This window comes from Magallana gigas, chromosome 7 (genome assembly GCF_963853765.1).
Source record: "Magallana gigas chromosome 7, xbMagGiga1.1, whole genome shotgun sequence".
NCBI lineage: Eukaryota > Metazoa > Mollusca > Bivalvia > Ostreida > Ostreidae > Magallana > Magallana gigas.
This window is the reverse complement of record NC_088859.1, coordinates 34,275,320-34,296,067: the sequence shown is the minus strand read 5'-3', so window position 1 is coordinate 34,296,067 and position 20,748 is coordinate 34,275,320. Positions and strand designations below refer to the sequence as shown.

The following is a 20,748-nucleotide window of genomic DNA, read 5'->3' as shown; positions in this document are numbered from 1 at the left end:
ATTTTGGTAAAAGTTTCAATCAAATGTTGCTTTCTTCTGTTGAAAATATTATTTATGAACACATTGAATCAATTTACATTGTTTGCCACAAGTCATTTTGTCAAAGAAACTGTAATTCAATAGGCCTACTTTACAATATATTTGTTAACAAATATAAGACTCGGGCTTTGTTTACATAACTATGTATCTCTCTTAATGCTTGGCTTCTAACATTCAAATTTTGGTGAATCATTCAAAATGCGCAAGGAAACCACTTTATACATAAAAAATAGAAAATAAAATTTTGAGCTAAAATCGTGTCTATATCTTCATTAAAAATTTTGATGTAAGTTTGATATAAACTACTATAAAACTGTACATGTAACTTTTTTTTGCTTCAAAACAATAAAGTTCATGCGCGGATCTATAGGGGGACATCCCCTGGAAAATTGAACAGAATCCGGGTGGTTTTGCTCCGATCACTTGTTCGCGCTGAGTGGTTTCCCTCCGAATACATGTTCGCCCCGAGTGGCATAGCAAAGAACTATATATGATAAGGGCCTAAAATGGCCCCCTAAAATGAACATCATCATTTTACTATCATTCTTTGTTTTCTTAGTACAGATATATATGTGATGTGTTTACATAATATTCATTTTGATTCAAGTGCCCACAATTTAGAAATATGACATTGTAAAGACAACCTTTTCCCGCCATTTTTGCATTTTTAGCGTAAAACAGCTTGTTTTCATGCAGTTTTTCCTTCCGAAAACATAGAGCGCATTCCTGAACAAATAAAATATTTTAATCAGAGATGTAACTAGTCAAGACTAATAAGTGACAAAAAAATATTCCTTGTTCAAGCATGCGCTCTATATTTCACATTCGTAAATAGATCAGAAAAATGTCAATTTTTGGCTGATTTTGATTGAATTATAGAAATGGCGTCACTTCTGACGTCATGTACTGCAAGTGTGTGCAAATAAATCAAATAAATAGATGAAAAATATATTTTATATCAACTCTTCTAAAAAATTAGTAAACATTTTATCGTACCCGAAACACTTTAAAAATGGCGAATTATGGGGGCCAAATTTAACTCTTATCATATAATGTTCTTACCGAAAACCGAAAAGAGTCCTCATCCAGCCACCAGATGATCAGAAAAATCCCCCTGGGAAAAACTATTTCTGGATCCGCGCATGAAGCCACCTTTACCGTCCCCCCCCCCCCCCCTTCAAACGGACCTCACTGGATTTGATAACATAATATCTTTATTTTATGTCTTTTTCCGGAATATAAACTTCCGCCACTTCTCAACTTTATATGTTGTAAAACCAGACTTATTCAGTGCGAAACTGACATTGTTGTATTATGGCAGACGAAATGCATCGAGACAGGGCCACGTCAAATGAATATGTCACCGATTTGGGATATTTCCATGACTAAATATGATGTCTTCTGTATATCCAACAACTGTACACGAATGGATGAACGCTATTCGCCGCCCAACACCGTATCGTGTCGGCAATGCTCGTCTCCACGTGAAAACACGAACTTTGGTGTATTCAGTAATGTTCTTAGCCGCAGTCATTATTTTGATGATATTCATAATTCCGTCTCGTAGAGTGTCAAGAGAGACATGTATTGATGAAGGCATTCACTTAGAAACTAATTATGACTATACGTATCCTCTTTCACCTCCCCAGAAAATAGGAGATGGGTGGATGTTCAGAATAGGATTGATAGCTGATTTAGATCAAAACTCAAAGAGTGACAAGAAAAAGAACACATGGATAAGTTATCTCCATGAGGGTAATTTGACAATCTCGCAGACATATGATTATGCAAATTTTCAGTTAGATGAGAATCCATATTTACTCAAGTCTTCCTTATCACAAGGAGGGAGGGGTATGGAGTTGTCCGAGCTGTTGGTGTTCGATGGGAAGTTATGTGCTGTAGATGACAGGACTGGGGTTGTATATCACATTGTTAAAAGGCAGATGATTCCTTGGGTTGTGTTAGCTGATGGTGATGGCAATACACCAAAAGGTAAACTGCAGGCAAATAGCTGTGGTATAAAGCAAAATTGTAACTAATCTAAAATGTGTATTTTCTGTCCTAGATCCTATTTTCCATCTTTTTTGACAATGTTAAAAAAAAGACACTGGTTATTTTGTGTATCTGCAGTGATGAACAATTGATATGGGTAAAAGCGTGAATAAAAAAAATTCTTTATTGACATGTCACCTCTTGTGTCCAAAATGCATGCTCAATCTTTGAATGTTTGTGTCTACTACATACCAAATTATTGGAAATGTTCTATAACATCACTTTAGAACAATTTTGTAACGCAACATTAATTTACCCTTTTGAGATGTGCCTGTTTAAATGTTTTAGGATTTAAAAGTGAATGGGCAACTGTGAAGAACAACCGAATGTATGTCGGGGGGCTTGGAAAAGAATGGACGTCTATAGAGGGTGTGGTAGAGAACCTGAACCCCCAGTGGGTCAAGTCCATCGGTCCTGGAGGGGATGTTCGGCATGAAGACTGGCATGTGTACTATAATAACATGAAAAAGGCTGCAGACATTCAATTTCCAGGTAGATGCTTTCACAGGCATCAATATTTAAAGTACATGTACATGTATGCATAAAATTTGCTCTTAGCAATTGCTATGTGCTAAAAGGAACATTTGGTAATAAAATGAGATGCAATTGAGATATATAGCATTTTCATATCGTTGTAAGTCATAGAGGAGGAAGTAAAATTCTTTATATTGGAGAACGTTAATATCAGGAGTGGTTTGTTTTAAATTTTTATTGAATGATATAGCAGCACTGATATTTGCACTGTTATTTTTATGGCATTGTAACAATGCTCTTTAGTCCATTATTTATACATTGTATGTGAAATTTTATTGATAAATGCTAGGTTTCATAAAATTTTATACTCTAGATTTAATATGAAATAATATATCTTTTGTTGTAGGTTACATTATCCATGAGTCAGGAGGGTGGAGTGAAATCCATCAAAGGTGGTTTTTTCTTCCAAGAAGGGCAAGTCATTTAAGATACACAGAAAAAGAGGATGAAAGGAGAGGTACAGACCTGATGTTTATTGCCAACGAAAAGTTTACAGACATTAAAGTGAAGCATATAGGAGAACTCAGTAAAACAAGGGGATTCTCCTCATTTAAATTCATTCCAGAGACTAATGACCAAGTTATAGTGGCACTCAAGTCAGAGGAGGTGTCAGGGAAAATTGCTAGTTATTTAACAATATTTAAAATTGATGGAAAGATTATACTGAAAGAGAAGTATGTAGGTGATGTCAAATATGAGGGTATTGAATTTATATGATGTAAAAACGTAATTTTAATTTTAAGTATTTTTGTGTGTATGGGATTTCTGAAATTGTGATGATTGAAATTTGTATGAACTGTCAAATCCCCATGTAGATATAAAAGTATTGTTTTAAACTGAAGTCTTTCATTAAATGTATGTCTGTAAGAAAATTTTTATCATTTGAATGTGCATGTCACTTTTAAAAAGTTTCAAATTCAGTGCCTGTCATATTTTACATATCCTAGGACCTACTCCAAACGTCAAACGACATTGTCTTTGATAGGGATTATCATATTGAAATCACAGTTATGTGTTTGTATGCATAAACATTATGGTAATAAACATGACTTATCCTATTCTTTAAACTAAGATTCCCAGGCTGATGAAATATTTTCTATAAAAATATAAAGAGATTTAAAAAGAGTTGTTTGCTTGTTCAGTTTAAAATACATGTAGAACTTCATTTAATGATACATACACTGCCATGCATGTACTGTGTATCCATATTTTAGTGTGTTTTTTACCGGATTTTGTTAAAATGGAGTAAATTTTTTGTGGATTTAATTGTTCACAACTTCAGCATTTTTGTAAGGTGGCAATGATTGCAAAATAGCAAAGAATATACAGTATATAACTTTAATCAATATGTATTTGATTTATATTTCATTTGCATCTTTGATTTTTATGATTCTCCTTTATATAGTTCCGTACCAGTAGAAGCAATAGTATGTGTATTCAGGAAAATGTTGTAGATTTTTCATCCATTGCAAGAAAGGAAAAATAAATCACTGAAAATCTATGTTCGTAAAGCATACCACTCAGAAAACTATGTTTGGTTATCAATGTTTATATAAAATTTTGTTCTGTTTTGTAAAGAGGTTTTTTTTTAAATTCAGTATTATTAAATCTTGTATCAATGTGATGTCACAAATAAGCAACTAAAAACTTGCAGATTTTGTCTTCATCAGAGTACCAGTTCACCTATTTTCCGTAATATATTTTTTTTTTCTGATGATAATCAATTCTTTCTACCGATGTTTTGCATGATGTTTGAAATGCCAGAGTGATAGTTTCAAAATAGTATGTTCAATTATGTTCAATTATGGAAAGCTTGCACATTTACAGTTAGTTTGGGGAGCATCAATGTATATCTTTTATTCAGTTTTGATTTATATGGCCAATTTTTCATTTCTAATATAGGATGCAGGTTAAAAAGTCAAATGTTATTTTTTTTTTGTATCACAAAGTTGCTTTGATTGTTGTAAAAATATATTTTCATAGCTTTTTTTTAATTGAATTTAATACTTGTTCAAATTTTCTGTTGTGTCCAGTTGCATTTTTTTTCAAAATGTGTAGCACATGTACATGTTCATTTATACATTGAAATTTAATCGTGCTATCCTCTTTTTATTTATTTATTTGTTTTTGCATCAGATCTTCCACTGTATGAATACATGATTCAGCATTATAGGTATTTCTTTTCTTTTGTTTTTTGTGTTTTTCTTCTTGGAGAAGAAAGGGATTTAACATTATGTCAATATGCTTGTTAAATATCAGGTCTTCTTATGAACTCCCAATATAAATAAAGATAACAATTATAAAGCTGGGATATTGGATTTCGACTTGTGACTTAGACACAGAAAGATGTTTGTAACTGGCCATGGCATATTGATAAATACCAATATGATGATAATGTTTCATTCCAGTATTACTTTATATGTATCAATAAGTCTATAAAAAGAAGTATTGGAAGTTTGTATGTGATGGCAAATATTTCCCTCTAAAATTGTTGAGGTCAAGGTTACCCATAGACCAAACAAATGAAAAATTGGTATTAATTCCATTACAGTGATGAGGATTAGAATTAAGCTTGCATTTGGAAAAGTTCTCTATGGTTGGTGGTTTGAGGTTAGTGTCACTTATTCTGCAAGATACAACTTAATCGAAAAAGTAGAGAACATTTAATTATTACATGACCGTTTTTCACATTTCGGATGACCTCATCTATGGCTTTGACATTATTTTATGCAATTAAACAAAAGTCAACTTTCATTGAATCTGTATGCGCAAGACACTCTCAAAGTGTTGAAAACAAAAGGCAGATTTTTTTTTTCTGCCACATTAGCAAAGGAGCAGACCTATCAAATAAGTGACTACTTTCCAAATCGTTAAAATACTAATGTGTGGGGGTGGGAGCTAAGGCAGGTGCTGATCTGAAAAATGTGTAAAGTATATAAACTCGAAGGCCATTTAGTTGAAAATTTATATCGTTGTTTATGTAAACAAAAAAAAGGAAAAGAAACGGAGGAGGCGTGTGTGTGTGTGTGTGTGGGGGGGGGGGGGGGGGGGTTAACAACTAAAGTACCGAAGAACTGACGGGAGTTGATTTTGTCGATGTGTATTTATTTTAAAATCAATGATATGTTATTTTGAATGACAGGTACACATGGTTACACGTGGTTTCTAATTTGTATTTGAATTATGCACATTTTCATAATATGAATTTTTGGACTTTTTCGAGAAGAATGTCGAGAAACTCCCATATGAATTATGTTAAATAATATTTAAAGATAAAATTTATTCAATCAAACTATGTACATGTATCAGTAATAGAAATATTTCTCGAATATTGTATGGATCCAAGCAATATTGAACTCTAGTCTCGTTCAACCAAACGCTCGGCTGACACCGTATATCTCCGACAAGCAAGAGAGACTCTCTGCTTGTCGGAGATTTACGGAGACAGCCGAGCGTCGAGTTAAACGAGACTATATTGAACTCTGGCGTAGGAATACATACGACTACAAAAAAATCTAAATTGTTCTTTCATTTAAAATCTGACTATTTTCAAGGTATTTATAAATAAGTTTCCTTGAAAAACAATGCTTTAGCGTACATTACATCGAATTTATCAATTATTTTCAAGAACTAAGTCTTGTCAGGAGCGACGATTTGTGCTGAGGTCCAAACACTGTTTCACTTTCGGTTTGTCTGAGTAACTGCATAGGAGAGTTGATCAAAATCAACTCCCAAAAATGGGACAGCCCCTTGAGTTTATTGTCCCTCTGGTGCTACGTGCCTGAAAAATACCGATCTAGATTAGATTAGAAGGTGAATACAGTTCTATTAATTAATGTAGACAATCGAAAAATTTAGTTAATGGGAAATTTATAATTATTTACATGTATTTTGCATTTTGGCACAATTTATAGTTTAAACCATATACTATCTTACAGAAAGAAAAAAAAATTAAGAGCGATTGACCCATCAAACAAAATCCGGCCGAATCCGGCTGAAAGAATATAGGGCCTATTGTATAATATGTTGATTAAAATTATTTTATTTTGAGAAAAAGTATGTTTTTAAAATTAATCATGATCAAATTTTTTATGATATTTTCAATAAATCAATAAAAAGTATAGACTAGTACGTTGTATTAGAATAGCTCATTGGAATGGATTTGACTTCAAATATCACGATATTTAAAAAAGAAACAATTCATCCGTATATATGTTCCAGAATTTAATTTATTATTATTACAGCGATATGGAATAATCTTCAAGAATATAAGAAAAATGGAGGATGTATGAATTCATAATTTTTACTCTCCACATTTTAGCTTACCTGAACTGAAAGCTCAAATGAGCTTTTGACCCCCCCCCCCCTCCCTCATTGGTGACACAATCCAATTAATTGAAAATGAGATGTTAGATCCGCTCGCTTACTCGCTACTCGTTTGTAATGATCTTTAGATTGTTGCATGGTGCCCCATCCTATCCACGGGGATTTTCATATGTAATACCGGAAATTGGGACAGAGTTGATTAAGAATCATCATTTAATTTGTTCCATATTTCGGTAATAAAGTGTTTTATATAAATTAATATTTTCTATTCTTGTGACATGTAGACATGATGACTTTTGCCAGAGACTTAAATAACATTTATTAATTAATTATGTTATGCCTCTGCTTTTGCATGCCTGACCATATACTTAGTAAACATATAGAATCAAATCAAATTGTATTTTATGTTAGTTTTATATGTTTTGGATTGATGTCATGTTAATCCTTTTGCATTAAGATTAAAAAGGGGGGGGGGGGGTGCAGTTTCCGGATATTTTTACCAGAAAGTTCTTCTTTTAGTTTGTTGACACTAGTTCCGCTTTTACATCAAAATGGAAGGGAATCGAGATGAGAGTGAGCGGTGTTACTATCTCGCAAACAAATATTTATCACAAGGAGACCTCGAAAAAGCAAAGAAATTTCTGAACAAAGCAGAGCGTTTATATCCTACACAAAGAGCAAAAGGTATACTTTTGAAATTACATGGGGAAACCCAATCATAATACACCGTGAGGATACGTCAGCATAAGCTGTGTTTATATTGTCAGATAGGTGACGGAAGGTCGGATACGAAAGAATGAATCTGATGTTGCCGTGAAGAAACTTTGAAAACCATTTGAATCTTTTGTATTTTGCAACTAGGTTTCTCTTCGATCTGGATTGTTTAAGTTATGTTAATCAAAAAATGAGTTGATTAATTCATCTTTTAGTCAGTTGCAGTAAACATAAATCCTTATTTTACACTACTAGATTTGTTAGAAAGAATTGAGTCAATGTCAGATGATGATTCCACACAAGACAACAAAGAAAACAAAGAACCCAATAATGAGGGTGTCCACCACAGACGGGGAAGCTTTGGGAGACAAACACAAGAATCTTCTGTTAAGGAGTACACAGAAGAACAGTTAATTATGGTTCGCAAGTAAGTGTCCAATAATTGTCAATTGTATCATGATATGTATTATACAATGAAATGAAGAAGCAGTACCAAAACTTCCAAAACAGCACTTAAAATGACAGTGTTAATGTAGCATAACATTGAAATGTATCGGTTCAGATAACAAATGAACTTGAACAAGTTAAACCAGAAGATATTTTCTTCAAATGGGAAAAAAAGCAAACATTTAGTGTGAGAAAATAGACATGTAGCTGAAATGAACTTACAAACGTGCAATACTTCTGTTTTCTTGAATGTGAAAGTATCAGTTGGTCAATGTATTTATATTTAGAATAAAAAAGTGCAAGGATTATTATGAAATTCTTGGGGTAGAGAAAACAGCAACAGAAATAGAACTGAAAAAAGCCTACAGAAAACTAGCACTGCAGATGCATCCAGACAAGAATAAGGCACCAGGTGCAACAGAGGCCTTTAAAGGTATGAAAATATGCATTTTATTGATATTGTTTGCTAATGTGCAATGAGATGTTGATATGAATTTAGTTCCCATGATTTTTAGCTACCTATTTATTATTATAGCTATTGGAAATGCCTTTGCTGTGTTGAGTGATGAAGGAAAGCGAAGCAAGTATGATACATATGGTCCCGAAATGGAGGAGATCAACCACAGACGCCACACACACAGGAACGAATTTGAAGGTAGAATATTCCTGAATTTGTCACACCAGATCAATTTTTCATTTTTCTTATATTACTAGTTATTTCTTTGGTAAACAGTATTGCTTTGCGTAAATTTATTCTCAATTTATTTTATATCTAACCAAACTTTGAACATAATCAAAACATCTGTGAAACAATTCAATTTTCTTTGAATAATGTTCATTTCAAAAGAAGACAGGAAGTTGCAGCAATGTAAATTTTGTTGGCTTTGTTTCTAGCTGATATTTCCCCTGAAGAGTTATTCAACATGTTTTTTGGAGGAGGCTTTCCATCTTGTAAGTATCCATATATCAATTTTATAAAACATGAAAATATAACTTCAAATATAGTTATAGCTGTAATGTTGTTTAAATCAAAATTAGTTTATGTAATAGACAAACAATGTATTGTACACTGTACAAAAAATAAGAGTAATGATTTTTTTCATGTAGCAAATGTGTATGCACACCACACACACAGTAGGCGACAGCATCGACATTATCATCCACGGGAAAATGTGTCCAACGATGCAAGTATTCTGTAATTGAAACTGAAAATACTGATAATTGTATCAGATATGTTAATGTATTACATGTATATCATTTTTCTTTGTCTCATTACAGTTTGATATATCTAAATATTAAGAAAATCTTAATCATGTGAAAAATGTTTGATACAGGGGGTAAATTCCAAATGGTAATAAGGAAATTATAAAGCTGTGATTTTTCCTTTACAGTCTGGATTCACTCTGTTACTGCAGCTGTCCCCCATCCTTCTTCTAGTCTTTCTTTCTCTGTTGTCCAGTTGGTTTGTTAGTGATCCTCTGTACAGCATTCACAAATCAGGGTAAGTCAATTATTATTCTGTAGTATTGTCCCGATAACATCAATATTTGTGGGCATCAATTTTGGTGAATTTGTTTTTTAAAAATCATGGTTTATCGATAAAGGATATGTAAATTCAAAGCAGTACTGTAAATTCCTCAATAATCGCAAGGAATTAATATCTGCGTAAAATAGCGAGAACCCTATCTCCTGAATTTTAAAATCTTGCTTTAAATTTTCAAACATATGAAACTACGTGAAACTATGATTTTTATGCTCTAAGGGCTTGCGGTTTGATAGAAAACAAGAAAATAAGAAATCTACAGTATGTTTTGAGGAATTGTACTTCAATGAGCAGGACATTTATTTTTTTTGGATCTATGGTACTCAAGAACGAAATCCTAAAAAAAATTTATAGTCAATGAATATTAATGAACCACAGTACTTGTATTTACATTTTTAAAAAATAAATTAATCAATAGTGGAAGATTTTTATTTTGAAAAATTAATACTCACATGAGAAAGAATGATCATGCTTCAATTGCCAACATTTTGAAGTTTTCTTCAGTGCTGGTATTAATGAATGTCGCTTGAGTCAATGTAAAATGTACATGTATGTTATGAACCCAGTAAAAATCATTAAATGTTGGTAATTTAATTAGTGACATACATATTTTTATTTTCTTTAGGAAATATAATACAGAGAGAACCACCTCAAATTTACGTGTGAATTATTACGTGAAGAGTGACTTTAAGGTCGATTTCAAAGGAGATTTACGGAGGATAGAGAGAAACGTGGAGGAGGAATATATATCCAACCTGAGACAAAATTGTTGGAGGGAGAGGAGTTACAGTAAGTTTTTCATACATGTACATAATGGGGGCAAGGTATTATAGTGGCGTATTGGCTGTAAGGAATTTTCCTTTCTTTGTGTATCTGATCAAAAAAACACCACTTGCGTCAACACAGATTAGAAACAAAGTAGAATTACGTGTATGTATATGGCAAGCTTTTACCTTTTACCAAGCTTGAGCATTTGGTAATACATGTTCCAGTACTCTCAAGTGTCATTCAGCTTTAAATCTAGGGAGTTTGATGTGATCATAAACTTGCATAGAGAGCAAAAAGATGTAATACTTGTTATTAAACTGTTTAAATAATTTTACACCATGTTATTCTTTTTCTGTTTATTAATACAAACATGTATTTATCATTACAGAGGAAAATTTGCTATGGAGAGCAAGAAATCATGCAGATGCAAGATTATATGAGAAAGCCCAGAATCATCCTACCCCTTCCTGTGACAGACTTCAGTCTATATATGCATAAGTTATCCACATCTGTGTCACAGAATGCAAGGATGTTCATGGGAATACGAGATTTTCCAGTTGACATTTAACCAGGAGTGTGAGGAACACAGTGATTTTCCAGTGATTGAGTTTTCTACCTTGAGGAAATTCCTTTTTTTTTTAAAATTCATTCAATGCATGATTGATCCTTGAAAGTCATATAGTAGAGTTTTTGTTGTAAGGAATGCTGTGCATTCTGATTAATTTTAAGTGCATCCGACGTGAGAATTGCCATTGTGTGTTCTTGCTGACAGTTTATAAATTAGCACTTGCTGCAGTACAACAGAGGGAAACTTTATATCATGAATACATTATTGCATACATTGTTAATGTATCATACATCAGATGCTTTGTTTACTGTGGTTCTTGGTAAAGTATAAAGTTCAGAGAAGATAGTTAATTGTTATTTAAAATTGAAGCTTTGGTGGCTCAATTTAAGCAGGTGTTGACCTTTTTTTCATAGATTTAAATAGAATCAAATATTTACCATACTTCATGTACTTTGAACACTTATTTTGGCATTAGAAATTACTGGACACCAGCCTTGTTTTTGTTTTTTTGGTTGAGAATTTTATAGAGAACTACCTGTATAAATGTGCCAATAAGAACTTTAGCTTTGTAGTTATGGTGAGCATTATAAAAACCTTTGATAAATGCATGCACACGTGTTTAAAAGGGACCTGCCTTATAATCGATGAAGTAAATCCATACATGCATAATTAGAACACATTCATGTATATGTATATATGGTGGACATATACAGAAGTGTGAGTGTATTGGTACTTCAAATATATAGAAAAAATGGTACCGACATTTTTAAAGTTTTAGAAAACCAAAAAACTGTTACAATTGAAATTTATTTATTAAATGTGTTATTTTATTGCATTCCATGGGATTTTCTGCACATTTAAAGGGTACAGCCGTTTGATTCAGAGCTCGCTACATTCATGAGACATTTGTGCAATCGTATTTATGTATCAAGACTTAAGTTAAGCATTTTTAGAAAATGAATATGAGGGGGAGAGAGAGAAAGAAAGAGAAAGGAGAGAGACATATGTACCAATAGCAATGGTGATATTTAAACTTTGGTGTAGTTTGTTCATGCAATATAGACACTAACGTGCTGGAAATGACAGCATTCTACAAGATAAATATGGCCCCACCGTCGACAACATTACTCAAGTCAATACTCGGCCTCAAGTTTGAGTTCTGAGTTCAAATTCAAGCAGTTTTCTTTATAAAATTTTAGTTGAGGAAAAAGTTGAGTGATTTGAAAATTTTAGTGACGATGGGGCCTGTTATTATTTAACCCCCCAAAAATAGTTTAAGATAGATTTCAAACAGGTTCAGATTGATTTCACTGTGTGTTAGCTGATGCCTGCATTGAGATATGTTCACTGCAGTCTTGAACGATAAGCAGTGTAAATAGTGTATGGATCCTTGATTTGTTTTTTTTACTCTGTTTAATCAATGAGGTCTGACTGGTGTTTTACTTACCACATTTTTTGTCCCTGACTAGTTATTTTTTAATCAGACCATTTGTTGTCTCTGTGATCATTTAATTTTACTTTTTTTTTAAGTGAATGAAGTGTTGCCCTATCAGTTGTATAGATAATACTTGTATATATGTGTACTGATGGTACATGTACCATAGGGCATATTTTGGAGTTAGCAACAATTCTGTAAATAGTAATGTAACTCTCTCAAGTTGACAATTGTTGTGTTTATTTATATCACATATAAATAAAATCAGATCTCTTTATGCTTATTGTGTTGATTTTTACATTCAGATTAAAATTGAACTTTACATTTGCATGTACTTAAATATATTTTTTTTAAAAGGTGCAAAATAAGCAATGATATGAAAGTATACACAGATGAGACAATGTACATGAAATCCTTATTTAAATGTTCAATTGCATGTACTAGCTGGTATGCTGGTACCTTACTGGCAAGGCAAAACTGGCTAAATAACTTCAAATGTACCAAATTCCTCAGCCATTGCTTAAGAGTTACACCAATAAAACATAAAATATGTGTACATTGTACACCCTCAAACATTTAAAAATTATTCCACATATACATTGTACATGTACATGCATTAAACAGAAATTTAATAGAAAATTCATTTTTCTATAACAACATGTTAAATAATAGACTGGTACATGTACATCAACTTAGTTTCTCTCTTCATTCAAAGTCATCCCCAATGTCCAAGTACACATCATAGGCTTCCCTATTGCAATTACCGTCAGTAGTGAACACATACTTGTGAAAGGTCCCATCAACACACACAGCTGTAATGGCAAAACAAAGTATATTACGGTAACAATTTTACATGTCTATACATACCCCAATACATTTAACTTGTATAAGATTTTTCCTATTGAATTTAAAAGTTAATTTTATAGAACAAGATTGGTTTAATTGAGGACAAAGATGCGAATTAAAAAGGACGAAAACTTTTCCTAAAACTGTTGCAGAATTTTTTTTTAAAAAAGATATTTAAAAATGTGTAGATCTCAATGTATATTTTACATTTAATGTTTAATCTAATATTTACCCTATGTAATTTGACCACGATAAGCTTACATGTAGAATGAGGTAAATTAACAACTGGTTTATTGAGAAATACCATCAACGTCTTTACCTATCACTGAATGCCCTGGTCCGAAGGCACAGATACATGCACACTCTGCAGCCACAGTGAAGCTGGCCAAGCCCCACTGAGACTCTACGTAAGTTCCCAGAAACCCCATCTTCTTAAATCTGAAAAAATTTCCATAACAATGTTAAAAATATATATGCACTCAAATGGAAATTTTTTCAAACTTATACAATACATGTATATAATTTTTCAAATTAATAAAATTTTAGTAATATGAAGATTATACACACGTCGATCTCCTGTTCAGACTCGTGTCTTTCACAGCAAAAATATGAATGGTTCCTTTATCACTGGAGGCACACAAAAATGAGGAATCATGGCTGAAGGTAATGCTACAAAACAGAATCTTGTATTATGTAACTGTCAATTAATCCATTTACCATCAAGAATTGAACAATTTACAGATAATCAAAGACTTCTTACACCTGTAGAATGTACAGAACATGATGAATACTATTAGGACATGTAACTAGTTGGAATACAGTATTAGTATTACTGTAAACGTGGTTATATTGACGAGTTCAAAATTTGACGATATTTTAGTAAGAGACAATTGGCGAGTTTTAATTTTGACGAATTTTTGAATAAGAGTAAGAGTTATCTATCTTTGATTTCTTATAATACCAGGGTTAGAGTTATCTTTCTTGCGAACTCTTTTACAAGCGTTGGTATTAATAAAACTAAATTTGATTGAAAAAAAAAGTCTGTACAGATTTGATGGAATAAAATTGTTCTTTGGTATTTTGTTTTTATTCGATATTGCCTGAGGTAATAAAGTAGGTCAAACACGGCATGATAATTACGCATGCAAAGTTATTATAGAATGTTGTGACGATTAAGTGATAATTGCATTTAAAACATGCTTGTTTAGATTTCATGGGTTTTTCCAATGCTAATTACGTGTTTTTATAGCTATTAACATAAATGAATCATTAACTTTGTATATATCTAGTCCTAACGGGATAATGCCGATAAAAAATTCTGGTATTAATACGCTATATATATGATGTGAAGTTTGGCGAGTTGAAATTTTGACGAGAAAATAAAAATCGCCAACATAGTCAAAATTAACACATCGTCAAAATTTCCACGTTTACAGTAGTTGATAAGTAAAAAAACAGACCAGTAGAGTGTGGCTGGGTCAGCACCTCTGCGTAGCTCCACCACCAACTTCTTTGTGGTTGTGTCAAAGACACGAATCAATGTTCCCTAAACACAAATGTCTTGTCATAATGTGCATTAAAAAAAATAGACTGATCATGAATACACACTAGTTTATAGTCCGAGATATTGAAAAAGTTGACACAATTGTACAAATCATATACATGTACTGGCCAATCCATATACTTACACCTGATCAACATAAACAAGTGAATTTACATCAGTGGGAGCTTATTGCAGGTAGTGTAGCTAAGCAATACTTGATGTTTTGATCTTGATTTTATAATTAGATCTATGCAGTACATGTATTACCTTTTTGGAAGCTGTAGCCAGTAATGTGCCCTGTTGATTCACTGTAATATACGCTAACTCCCCCTGGTGGGCACTGATTGTGATGGGGGATGTGGACTGCCCTGGCTGGGTGGTTTCTAGGTCCTGTCAATCAAAGAATTCATACTGTTACTTCTGTATGTTTTGTATTTAACCCCAATACATTGTATTTCAAAATTGTGGGATATCAATTTTATTTCAGTCCCCTTGAGTTTGAGATAATGGGGTTTGACAATATAGGTACAATTACTTCAAAGTCCTTAACATTTCATGGTTGTTGAATAGTTTTGAAACCCCCATTTACATGTATTTACAAGATATTTGATTCAGTGAGAATAATGTGATTTAATAGTCTCTGAAGCAATTTACCTGGTATACTCATAATCAATAAATTGTCCTATATGTTGACCATTTGCATGCACTCAGTTTGGTCTTAAGAAACATTGCATGCTCTGATCCTTTGCACACAGTTTTCTTTGTTTTAAATTTGATTCTGATTTAAATCAGATCCTCAATTTGCTCCTCTATTGTTCCTTGTGTTGCGACAATAGAGGAGCAGATCGAGGGCAAGGGTATTCACATGTTTAGACAAATCAGTGGAAAAGTCCCAACTTTTTTGCTTAGCTCTGTTTAATACTTTGCTAAATATAGATAGCAACCCCTGTTGTTGTAGTCTGATGTTTTGTCTAACTAATTTTCATTGGTTCTTGACATCATAACACATGTGCAAATTACTGACTAATCAGCCTATATTTTATACATAGGGTTAGGATGAGCATACATGTATATGTGCATGGCAACAAGTATATACATACAGTACTGACCAGACCCAACCAAACACCAGAGTAAACCCCAACTAAACCCCGGGTTTACTTTTGGGGTTTACTCTGGGTTTACTTTTTGAAAATTTGGGTCCACTCGGGGTTTATTTTGGGTTTACACTGTGTTAACTTTGGGTTTACTGGGAAATTGCTTTTGAGGTCAAATGTAGGCAGAAGAGTGCAGCAGACCCATCTTTTATCTTACCATCCTATCCTATATTCTGAACACACAGTTAGTGTCTGCTTTAAGGGGTATACTTCTGAACGAGATTACTCTCTGAGTCCACTCGGGGTTTACTTTGGGTTTACTCTGGGTCCACTCTAGTAAACCCAGAAAGTAAACCCACTGGTTTGGTTGAAGTTTACTTTCTGTTAGAATGGGTATGATCGGTACTGTACATGCATGGCTGAGTACATATTACACATCCATGCATAATCAGGGATACTTGGCAGCAAACCGTGAGCGCTTATCAGCATCACTGGGGATGCTAGCAATAAAATTTAAGAGCATACTGCAGTACCAGTATATGCGTCAGTCATGGGGAAAGAGTTAAATTAAATGCATAAACTTCTTGTAAATTGTCATATTTCATTGGTTTCATATTTTCATGAAAATGAAACATATTGTGTGAGTTTCAAATAAGGTGAGTTTCAATTTGACAGAAAATATTCATTTATTTCTAGAAAGGCATTTATTGACAGTCATCAGATGTAAGGAATGATTTGAATTAAATGATAAAAAAAATTAACAAGCAATGTTTGATTTTTAAGAAAAATATAAAAACGTATTCCCTTACAGCAATTTGCACACTGCCACATTTTCGTCCAGGAAAAGCTATCACTTGTCCAAAAGGACTGACATCACACAGCCCTGTAATAAACAAGATGTAATTATAATCCAGGCAATTATAAAGTTTCCCAAATGAACAAGGCTATCATTGGGGGTAGGGATGATTGACCCACATGGGTCAAACTTAACAGACAAAAACATTTAATACTTGATAATTCCAAAATTTCATGTTCCCCAGGGGTCATTTACTGTTTATCAGGTAGTGGACCAACATGACCAAAGAAACAAAAATATGTATGATTTATGGGTGGGGATCTCAACTGTTTTCAAGATATTTGGGGTAGAAATCTCTACTGTTTTTAAGATACCGGTATTTGGGCACTTCCTGTTTAAGAGAGGTCAGGACCTAGGACACTCTGAGAATGCAATTATGCAAGAACTTAATTCACTGGATTTAATTCAAACATTTGAATTCAAAAAATTTATGCTTTGATTCCGCAGCAAATTGATGTGTTCTAAAGAAAGCAGTATTCAAATTTATTAATTCTTACACAAAATACATGTATCAGAAATGTGTTGGAAAAAGTATATCGATCAGCAACTTTAAAGCCAAAACATAAAAATTTCCTGTGACAAAAAACTAATAAAATCAAATTCTCATTCAACAGCAATTAAAAAAAAAATCAAATTTTTAAAACTACAAAATTAAGTACATTGTAGGTAACATATACATATACTTACCTTTCGGATTATCCCTTGTATCAAATGAATGCAACAAGGTAGGATTATTGGGGAAGCTAAAGACATGGATTTGATTTCTCAACACCACAATTAATCTGAAAGTAAAATTTAAGAAGATATCATATAGAATAGAATGGCTAGTAAATAAGAGTTACTAGTACACATGTATTACTAATTAGCCTTTTTACCGAATATTTTTTTCACTCAATTTGAAGGAGACTCATTAAGGTTTTATTGGGTATAAACACCACAATAGCAAAACTCTTTATCTTTTAACCATAAGTATAATTATTCACCAATTCTAGTATATTTGCAAAGCTTCAAGAAAATCTACCATCTGGTTCTTTATAGGGACCATCTCAAAATACAGGTATGTTTACTATAGGAATATAGAGGAAATTTTCATTTTCTGCACTTCAAAGCAGATCAAAAAAATATTACAATAGCGATTTTCTTCTAACTGTAATATGTCATTAGTAATATTATTTTCTACATTCTATGTTAAAAATACTAAATTCTACCATCTGGTTTTTATTGGAGGTCATCTCAAAATATTAAAATGCATAAAAATTTGCTATATTTTTTTGAGTTTTACTAATGTTGATTGGTACAATAGATTCATTCAAAAATATAAAAAAAAAAATCCAATTATAGCATTATTTTGTGTGTAAAATATCAAAGGTGAACACTTTTTACTTTTTTTTTAATGTTATATTTCATTATGATTATACAAAGTTTCATTTTATCATAATGTCATTAAGGCACGATGGCAACGCTCACCTTGCGAACAACCAGAAAAAAAAAATTTCCTTAAAATATCTCCCAGGTTAATATCACAGATCAATATACCGGTAATCTGTATTTTGTTAATTGTGTTCAATTTAATAAATGGTATGGAAACAATTTCATAAAAGGTTAATAAACTGTATTTTACTAGAATGCAAAATCATTCATGATGAAACTAAAGTTGGCCTCCTTAAACACAAATCAGTGATTATTCTAATTTTTAGTTATTCACAAGTGAAACACTAAGAATTCTTTATTTCATTTTAGGTTAAAGTGATAAAGAGGTGAATTCTTTTAAACCTTATTAACATACTGGAGAACGTTTGCCATATGCCAGACCCAATACCCCGTTATGTTAGGTCGCTGCACACAAATGGTTAAAGCTTACAACAAAAAGATCTATTTCAGAAATTACTGACTGCCTACTGAAGACAACTCTTACCTGTCATACTTGAGTTTGATTGACACCACTGGCTGGTTAAACGAAACATCCATGACTACTTTTTTTGCTGTATCATCCCATATCAACGCTGAAAATTACAATTGAAACTTTACAAGATGGAAATATTTCATTACCGTAGGTCTATGAGAATATCAAAATACGATTCAAATTTCTAATATCTAGATTGATATAGACTTGCCTGCTTTCTCGTCATATTTTGGTGAGGTTCCCCCTCCAACCATTGCAACTAAGTTTGAGCGAAACAACATCTCTGCAGATGCAATACTTCCCACCACATCTTGCCCTAAAAGTAAAGTATATTCTGTTCTCCTAAGTCTCAAAAAAATTATTCTGAACTTGATTCAATTTTATTCTTCTACTTGTGTCAACTTTTTTTTAACATCACAGTTCTTTACTATTCGAAATTTCCTACCTAGGGTAAGTTTTTGGGTCAATGGCTCAACATTGTAGATTTTTAGCCCAGTTTCTGTTGCACAAGTGAAACAACCTGTTTTAAAACATGATTTTGATTAAATATCAAGGTATAATGCAAATAAATTATGAATGCATTGATGTTTTAAATTTACATACATTGTACTTAGTATCAATGTCTTCAATGAACCACAGTGACCATGTATATCGGTATAATTGTTGTCAATGAATTTGATAATGATTGCTTTTTGTTAATTTCAGGGGTATTATTCAGTCAAAACATCTGAATATGTGCCATTTAGGAATATGCTCTGTAAATATTTTCTAAAAATTCTCAGAGATTTTTCTAATGATTCACCACTTTTCTTGCCTCAATAGTTTACCTAAACACCCAACTGACCTCGGAAAGTAAAATGTTAAATTCATAACTGGATCAAGGGTCTAATTTTTTACCCCTAAACAAACCATACTATTTCACTTTAGAAGGCTAATAAGGAGTTTAAAAGATATTCAGAGGCATGTAAAGGCATCTAAAGAAAAATCTCTTAGGAATTTTTAGTATTAAAATTTTCAAAGAAAATATACCTAAATGAGTACTGGTAACTAGTATTAAGTCTATGAATGAATTTACCATTGAGCTGCAGTTTTGCAGCTTTTCTCAAATGCAATATATAATTCGTTTTTGTACTTTTTAAAGCTATAGTTGTCTCAAGATATTCATGCAGCACATTTAGATAATTTTTAATAAAAAATACACATACTTCACCAGTGAAAAAAGTGCAATTGAAATCAATATTATTAAAGAAAAAAAATATCCAAGATATCTTCATTGAAACATTTTTTCATTAAGAAAAATTCATAGGAGCGATAGAGTTTTTGCGGAGATTTAAATGGAAAATGTTGACACTTTTTCTCTATGTTGAAGTCAACTGATACATACCTTGCACAATTTTTCAACGTTGTCAACCAGAATTTGCGATGCAAAATCATGTTAGTTGTGTATTGAGACCTGATAAGATAGGGGCGTTTCAAAGGAGAAATCTTGGAATTTTTTCATACTTTTGACTGAACATCGTTTGAACCGTGGGGTATATATAAATATTGAGTGAATAAGCAAAATGTGTATCGAAGATATCTTAGGACATAGTGAACAATTTATTCACGTTTATTTAGATAAAGTCACCAAAACGGAACAAGTCACATAGATAAACTATACCATGATCTTGGTTGAATCTTAAGGAAAGTACACCTCTTGACATTTCTTGACGTCCCCTAAAAATAACAGAATATGTACCAAATGATCAACATATGAATTATTGTCTACAGTCATCAAACACTCAGAAAAATTGTTCAAACGTCATATTTACAACCTGACAGCATTGGTAACTTGGTAAGAATACAATTATTGTTCAGTCTTTGTGGCGTAACATTTTTGTTGACATTTTATAAAGTGAAAGTAAGGTGGTTTAATAACTTATTAGCAAATGTCTAATTTACGTTTTAAAAAACTCTGGTGCGACTAAGAATATGATGTCACATTCTGAAAGATAAAATGTACAAAACGAAGATATTGAAAAAAATATATATCAGTTGCCCTCTGAATCCTTCAATTAAATAATTTAATGAAAATCTTCAA

The 20,748-nt window shown here is 32.4% G+C and overlaps 3 protein-coding genes across 3 annotated transcripts; 2 read left to right on the top strand and 1 right to left on the bottom strand.

Moving 5' to 3' along the window:
* Positions 1-1,314: 1,314 nt before the first annotated feature.
* On the top strand, positions 1,315-4,801 carry LOC105347053 (soluble calcium-activated nucleotidase 1). Its single transcript, XM_011455937.4, has 3 exons — positions 1,315-2,031; positions 2,380-2,583; positions 2,972-4,801. The coding sequence occupies exons 1-3, from the start codon at positions 1,431-1,433 to the stop codon at positions 3,340-3,342; spliced, it is 1,176 nt and encodes a 391-aa protein (XP_011454239.3). The 5' UTR covers positions 1,315-1,430; the 3' UTR covers positions 3,343-4,801.
* A 2,675-nt stretch (positions 4,802-7,476) lies between these two features.
* On the top strand, positions 7,477-11,377 carry LOC105347055 (dnaJ homolog subfamily B member 14). The gene is made up of 9 exons (XM_011455939.4): positions 7,477-7,635; positions 7,921-8,092; positions 8,400-8,545; positions 8,648-8,767; positions 9,007-9,063; positions 9,220-9,296; positions 9,504-9,613; positions 10,281-10,444; positions 10,812-11,377. Exons 1-9 carry the CDS (start codon positions 7,503-7,505, stop codon positions 10,919-10,921), a joined length of 1,089 nt encoding a protein of 362 aa, XP_011454241.3. The 5' UTR covers positions 7,477-7,502; the 3' UTR covers positions 10,922-11,377.
* Positions 11,378-12,649: 1,272 nt separating this feature from the next.
* Positions 12,650-20,617, bottom strand: LOC105347054 (WD repeat domain phosphoinositide-interacting protein 4). The gene is made up of 12 exons (XM_011455938.4): positions 20,483-20,617; positions 20,329-20,384; positions 19,114-19,188; positions 18,880-18,984; positions 18,681-18,768; positions 17,453-17,547; positions 16,719-16,792; positions 15,083-15,205; positions 14,733-14,818; positions 13,840-13,941; positions 13,592-13,710; positions 12,650-13,238 (listed from the first exon to the last, which is right to left on the bottom strand). Exons 2-12 carry the CDS (start codon positions 20,369-20,371, stop codon positions 13,132-13,134), a joined length of 1,017 nt encoding a protein of 338 aa, XP_011454240.1. The 5' UTR covers positions 20,372-20,384; positions 20,483-20,617; the 3' UTR covers positions 12,650-13,131.
* Positions 20,618-20,748: the final 131 nt, after the last annotated feature.

Bases quoted from the DNA above. Each gene is read 5' to 3' on its own strand.
- LOC105347055 (XM_011455939.4), top strand. From the start codon at position 7,503: ATGGAAGGGAATCGAGATGAGAGTGAGCGGTGTTACTATCTCGCAAAC. The intron at 8,093-8,399 runs GTAAGTGTCCAA...ATTTATATTTAG, and splicing joins CAGTTAATTATGGTTCGCAA to AATAAAAAAGTGCAAGGATT. The intron at 10,445-10,811 runs GTAAGTTTTTCA...TTATCATTACAG, and splicing joins TTGGAGGGAGAGGAGTTACA to AGGAAAATTTGCTATGGAGA.
- LOC105347053 (XM_011455937.4), top strand. From the start codon at position 1,431: ATGATGTCTTCTGTATATCCAACAACTGTACACGAATGGATGAACGCT. The intron at 2,032-2,379 runs GTAAACTGCAGG...TAAATGTTTTAG, and splicing joins TGATGGCAATACACCAAAAG to GATTTAAAAGTGAATGGGCA. The intron at 2,584-2,971 runs GTAGATGCTTTC...CTTTTGTTGTAG, and splicing joins TGCAGACATTCAATTTCCAG to GTTACATTATCCATGAGTCA.
- LOC105347054 (XM_011455938.4), bottom strand. From the start codon at position 20,371: ATGTCAAGAGGTGTACTTTCCTTAAGATTCAACCAAGATCATG. The intron at 18,985-19,113 runs GTAGGAAATTTC...CTTTACTTTTAG, and splicing joins GACCCAAAAACTTACCCTAG to GGCAAGATGTGGTGGGAAGT. The intron at 13,711-13,839 runs GTGTGTATAATC...AAATTTTTTCAG, and splicing joins AGTCTGAACAGGAGATCGAC to ATTTAAGAAGATGGGGTTTC.